General features: G+C 34.3%; 1 protein-coding gene across 1 annotated transcript in view; it reads right to left on the bottom strand.

The window, feature by feature from the left end:
- Positions 1–500: 500 nt before the first annotated feature.
- The window catches only part of PAPSS1 (3'-phosphoadenosine 5'-phosphosulfate synthase 1), a 63,951-nt gene continuing 57,339 nt past the window's right edge, over positions 501–7,112 (bottom strand). Inside the window, exon 12 of the mRNA XM_075200756.1 lies at positions 501–2,470. Coding sequence (XP_075056857.1) covers positions 2,332–2,470 — 139 coding nt within the window. The 3' untranslated portion in view covers positions 501–2,331. The remainder of the gene's footprint in view (positions 2,471–7,112) is intronic.

Genomic DNA, 7,112 nt, shown 5'->3' with positions numbered 1-7,112 from the left:
TCATAGGATTCTATTCAGGTGTAAACAGGTTTGAACAAACAGGTGCCCTGTTACTACTATTTAAAGCCTGGCTTTCTCATTACCCCTTATATGTTCAGAAGGAAGATAATCTGACTAGCTGAGAACCATGGGACAGAATCCCAGAGCTTTTTTATGGAATCTGTAATAGAGTGCGTGTTTTGGACATTCCAGTCTTCATCCTGCTGGTCTATCTCCTTCAGAATTTGAAAAAAAAAAAAAAAAAAAAAAGAGAATGTGACATTTTGAAAACTTCCATTTAAAGTTTTCAATTTTGACAATGTCAGCTCATTAAGTAAAACATATTTGATATACTTATAAACAGGACTTGAACATGAAGACACATTGGGACATATCTCCAACTAGTTGTTTGACTTACAATCCTTGTCAGCCTACCAGAATACAATACATATCAGAAACATTACAACTTATATCTCTTGGAAATGTACCAGAAAAGTAAAAGAAACAACTTTAAAAAAGGATTACTTTAAGGTCTGTGTTTATTAGTACAGCAGAGAAACATTGGTGACAGGTCCAGTGTACAGCAGCAAAGGTCTGCTTCCTGTTCTTAGTTATCAGGCGAGTGTTTCATTATTAAGTACCATTTAAACCAACAAGAAGCATCACACTTGCGTTAACATTTAATATCACTTCATATTTTGAGAGAACAGACAACTTTTTTTACTTTATTTTATTAAAACAGGATAGAAACAAACCATGATTGTGAAATCAATAAGACAAATTAGCATGAAAATTATTTGTGAAAGTTTTGTAGAAACAGAAATACAAAAACAAAAGGAGTATGTATGAATAGTTAAAATTAATTAAAAAAAATCTTCACTGTAAGAAGCAATGAAAATGAAAATAAAATAAGTTTGTTATAATTAAATATGATGATACGTAATGGTAAAGCAACAGCTGTTATTTAAGCGTCAAGCTAGAAATCCATTTCAATGGTAAGAAAAATAGAACAGAAAAATCATAGTCTTATATTGGACATTATGAATATAGGCTCCCACTAGTCTCTAAAATAATAGGGGGGAGAGCTATAATGTAAAGCTGGAAACACAGAATGAGGTATAACAGGTGATGGTGGTTCTTATCAGAAACGCAGTACAGAAGAATCCTTAGCACAATAACTGACGTTTCTTGCTACAATAATAGAAAGTGCACCAATCTCCATTTGAATGTTTTTATCAGGAATACTAATCGCATGGTCATTTTAAAAGGTAAATTTATACTATTCATGGTCCTTCACTAGATTAAAATGAAAAAGCTCCTATTGCTTCCACCCTGTTTATAGCGCTAAACAATGATTCAGGCACATCATATGTGCTATAATAGCCCTCACTACAGTGATCACGGCTGGAGAGATATTGAAAGCTATGTTTATTGTAATTCTTATTCTTTCAAACAAATCACTCTCCTCTCTCCCTTAGCAATAAAAGTACTTTGATGGGTGCCTATCATCGCCATTTGTGCTGTTCAGTAGGGTCCTGAAACTCTCATAAAGTCGGACCTCTGACAAACATTTGGCTCCCTGTAACAGTAGCGATCAGACACCGCAGCTCCAATTCAAGCATCAGTGTCTGATCTCTCTGGTTATAGAGAGCCGAACAGCTTCAAAAGCGTTCAGCATTGGTCCCGGCTACAGATGCAAATGTTGGATCCCCACAGTGTAAATAGTAGGGGTGCCAAAGTACTATTATTTGGGAGTGAAGGGGATTAGTTATTTGCTTGGAGGAGGTAGAAAACCACTTTAAGGATTTCTTACAATTTATGATCCGAATAAGGATATAAAAAAAAAAAAAAAAACTTTACACAATTGTGCACAAACATATATGCATTTCTATACACATATATAATGTCCGCACACACAATGTATACATATAATGTATAAATACTTTTTGTGCAGCATTATTACAAACTAAAATGGAGCAATTCTATTGAACCAATGTGAATAACAAGTTGTAGGAGAAATGATGAAAAACCTGTTTGTCACGCTCATTTCTTTAGTACAATCGGTAAGTAAGCAGCACACATGCATTAAACTAGTCGCCAGCGACCCAGAGCGATGACAGAGAAACAATAGTTAAAATAGATAGCGCACAGGAGTAGTTTTCAGCATTAAAAAGTAAGCAGTTTGACTTAAAAACATGATGTTTGAAAGGTGCTCTCACAGAAGCTCAATCTAAAAGCCAAACATAAGAATTACAAATGCTGGTCTTCAGAAACATACAATCTGGCCACAACAAAAAATAGAGCAAGAATCATTATTGTAGTCAGTTTATGGTCTAACAAGAAAGAAATCTATTATGCCTTTTCTAAAGACTTGTAATATTCCTTCAGGACAGCCCAAGCTTTTGGGGCCATGAAGCCATCTGGTGGATTATGCCCCTCACGAGCCAGTTTACGCATTCGAGTTCCTGAAATAAATTCGTAGTCTTCAGCACTGGAAAAACAAAAATACAAAATAAGAATATGTCAAAAACTCAATATCGCAATATAATTAAATATATTCAGATAGGTAAAGAACAAGAATGCAGGAAACACACTGCAGACACCAATACTAATCACAACAACAAACATGTGCATTAGACTCATCAACACACAATATAATATCTAATAATGCTTATTCTAAGTGCTCATTGTGATCAAACTGTAATGGCTGGGACAAGGTGACCTAATTCAGATGGGTAACCACACTAACTAATAATTTCTATAACAGAGTGCATAGCTCTTTCTATTGCATCTGCCGCTAGTGGCATCAGCTGAAAGCTACTCCGATTTGAAGCAAAAATAGTTACATAGGCACCTTTTGAAGAAAATCTATTAAGTCAGATATTAGAAACTGCATCATCATACAAAACGTCACCAACCCTACCAATAAAAGAAACAAAAAACAACATACTGAATTTCACATTAACAAAAAAAAAAAAGCAATGGGGACTTTTCTTACATAGAACTCATATATAAGAGTGCCAATAAATTAAGCAAAACGTGTTGGCAGAATTGTCCGTACTAAAGCTAAAAGACAAACATTTACAATTTATTTACCTGACTGAAATACAAAAATAAATAAAATATATAGGTTCAAAGTATGAGAAACACCTCAACATGGAGACTTAAAAAGCACAGCCTTTTACATCCAGCAATAAAATACAGTTCTATCTAAACTAACTGTGAGATTAAAACAGTTAATGTTATAGTAAAGTAAATATGCAGTCTGAATATGCTACAAAATGCACTTTTTAAAAAAAAAAAAAAAACTTTATATATCTCCAATGTGCCTTCAATTAACCATTTAAACTTAAACAAACATAAGCAAAGTATCCCCTAACGAATGTATATTTGCAATATTTGATGGTAAACTATTGTTATCAAGCCCAAAACCAGCTCTTTTTTAAATGTTAGCACAATATAGTCCATTTCTGGAATATCTTTTGTAGCTTCAATTATAATTTAGAAGAGAAACATGGCATATTGCATTATTTTGCTATCCCTTTACCTAAATACTGACAGTTTTATGTTAAGGTCAGGGCAAGGAGATAACAAATAGCCCTGTGTGATCCCACTCATTCTACAGGCTGAGAAAGAATGGAAACTTTACTACGCAAACTCCACCAAGACAAAATGAATATGAAAGGAGGATTAATATCACCAGAGTGGCCTTGTATGGCCTGGAAGCTCTTAAGACCAGTTATTACTATTAAAAAAGTTCTAAACAAGCTTTTGCTGAAATGTTTCCTGATCAGCATTGTTCATCACACAATGTTCAAGTGAATAGTGAAGGAAAAGGGACCAGAAATGTATTCAAGAGTCACAACCCATCTCAGTTTGTGTTTTCTTATATGAAATACCATTTTGTTTATATCGCCTCTCACCCTCAAACCAAAAATTCTTTATGTACAGTAACTTGGCTCATGCTTTTATGTATAGATCCAAAATAGATCCCATGGTAATAAAGATATTAACAACTATGCACTAGATATAAAACATATTTATCAAAAGTGGCGCCCACAGTTACAAAATTATTTATTTCTGCTCTTTAACATTGCTTTTTTTGGCCATAATAAAATATTACCAGCTAGTATAAAATATATTTATATATCTATCTCTCTCCATATATAATATTATCTATAGCTATTATATATATATATATATATATATATATATATATATATATATCTCTCAATATATTAATGGATTGTTTCACGGTCATAAGTTGAATAATCTGGGAGTCTTTGGATATGCCATCCTCTTTAGACATATGAAGAAGTGAGAGGAATAACAATTTCCAATTTCATGAAGTTCTCCATGGGTGACCATATCACCCTATAGTCTGGATGAGCTTTGTCCATATCCGAGTTTGTGTGTATTTTTTTGTACACATCAAACATCGTTTGGATAATGTCCCATGGATGTTGTGTTATGGTTTGAATAAGTATATGGACATGCATGCATCTGTGCATATGTCTGAATGTCTACACAAGATTATACTGTAAATATGTTGATCAACGATTTTGTATACTTTTCTAAATCTATAAACAGTGATTGATAGAACTGTTCATATTTAAGTTTATATTAGCCCTTTTATATATAGCTCTATTTACATGTTTGCTTTAGAAGGGTTGTTTTTTGCACATAGCATTTTGTTTTATTCTTTCATTTTGACATATCCTTCTAAATATCACTTCCTTTCCACACAGCCATATAAAGGGCATTTCGGCATTTGTTTTTGGAGTAAAGCTGCACTGAGGGGCACATACCTATGGCCCTATCTCTGACCACTTCTCATTTTCCCTTCCATTTGACTTGCTAAGTGAATAACATGCATGGTCAGCAGTAACATGCCATAGTGAGATTACTTTTGACTCACAGGAGGAGGGAGAAGTACACCATCCTACCAGGCTCTGGCATATATAAGATGGTTAATGGGTTGGGATCTGCCCTATGATTGGAGACACAATATGACATTTAACAAGGGCCAACACAGTTCAACTTTATATCTCTGGTCAACGACGAGCAGCTCAGTTCTTTGGGAAAAAAAAGTAACAAAATGCAAGTCAGAAAAACGATCAACAAGAGCTACAGTCCATTGTGTCAGAAGATTGTCATATGAACAATTATAATCTATGTAGAATGTACTTGACTTCATATGAGATTTTGTGGGGATAATTTTTAAGAGAGTTTTGCTTCTCTTACTAAGCTCATGCTCTCTCTATAGTGTCGATATTCCTGTTTGTATATTGGCAAATTACATATGAGATATTAATTGAATAATATCTATAATACATCACATACAAGGTACCGTACATACAAGGTTATAATATATAACCTTGTATGTAAGGAGCTACTTGTGTTATTGTAGTTGGTACATGCACAGTAAATAATTTTATTAAATCAAAGCTAATCTTTAAGTGTGACAACATGAATATGTTATATGTATCTCTCATGTTATTAGCACTTAAGACATACTACAGACGTACAGCAACCAGTGTTCCACTAGATTTCAAAGTAAAATCTCTTGTAGCACTACATGTTTCAGCATGCACTGACAAGACTGAGTGGTCTTGCATGCTCAGCCAATAATAGATAGCCTGTGATTGGCTGATTGGTTCAAGAGACCACTATCGATTAGCTGCCCAGCTATTAACTAGTTGAATCAATGGAGATTTATTCATTGTGTGTCGATTGCTCCTCAGGAGCTGTCTGCTTGTTACATCTCGCCTGTCAAAACCACGTTTTTGTTGTTTTTGGCTACCCCGTGGCAGTTTGCCATGTGTTTTGGCAAGCTGCCACTTGATAAATGGGATACTTTGTTACCCGGTAAGGTCTCTAAACTGCAAATGCATGTAGAGCCCATGCAGCTTTAATTCATGAGATTCGATGTGCAGTTTTGCATGAAGTAATTTGCCTGACTTGATATAAACACAGTTTAGTAAATTTCTCCCAGGGAGAGTATGAATCAGAGAAAAATTAAAAGAAAGACAAAGACAAAAGACAGACCATGAATAATTGATGCTTGCCAGATTGATCAACTGTAGGAGAAGGACTGAACAAGTGGTAAAGAGTAAATCAGGTATACCAGTTTCCATCTCATTACAATGGTGAACACCAGTGATGATTTAGAGAGAGACTTCCTTTACCTAGCTCCTCTGGGTTTTTTAGTTTTTTTTTACCATTTTTACAATTGATTTTTATTTTGTATCAAGGTACCTTTCAATGTATGCTGGCCAGCTATACAGGTTTACAATTGATATTATATTTATTATTTATTAGATTATTTTGTCTGTGATTAAACATTTATTCATGTGATATTATTCAATTGGTTTCTTATTGCGATGGGAGGATCCTCTAGGTTCTTTTATTGAGTTATACCAACACAAATTCTCCGCAGCGCAATCTGTCCTGTGTGTCTTTGGTGTATATACATTCGTGTATTTCTGTGGTTGCTGTGCAATAAACCACGACAGTGCAGCAGTGGAGATTGATGTTATCCCGTTTCTGTATATATTTTTATAGACAAACATTATCTCTTAAAGAGATCCCCATAAATACCCTTATTGGTGGGATTCCTCCGCCTACATAGTGTGCGCCATTAACCCTTTATGGGATTACTTTTAGATTTAGAGAGAGACCTCATAAAACTACACAGAGAATAATTGGAGAACATATTAAACCTTGAAAAAGCAAAAAAACAACAGAAACTAAGCTTATCTTGAAGTGACCATCATGTAGATACATATGATGTGCATTCATGTGGAATGATAAAGGAGAACATTTGTGCACACATATTAGGGTCCAGTGATATAGCCTATTTACAAAACGTGCAATGATTTAGAGACACTATCTTGTGTGGCCAGCATTAGGAACCAATACATTACATTCCACAAAAAGTTAACCTAAACTTCAAATGTATTAAAACACTCTTGTATAAAAGGCATCTATTCGGCTGTATCTTACACTGCCAAAATGATTTTTTAATTATAATCTCACCTCCCTGTACCTGAATATTTTGAGCATGTTTTGTCTTTCACTACAACCACTTCCTGAGTGACCATCATTTAAATTGGATCTCCATATAGGATAAA

This window comes from Mixophyes fleayi, chromosome 1 (assembly GCF_038048845.1).
Source record: "Mixophyes fleayi isolate aMixFle1 chromosome 1, aMixFle1.hap1, whole genome shotgun sequence".
NCBI classification, from domain to species: Eukaryota; Metazoa; Chordata; class Amphibia; order Anura; family Limnodynastidae; genus Mixophyes; species Mixophyes fleayi.
Note: the sequence above shows the minus strand (reverse complement) of the source record. Positions and strands in the feature narration are given on the sequence as shown.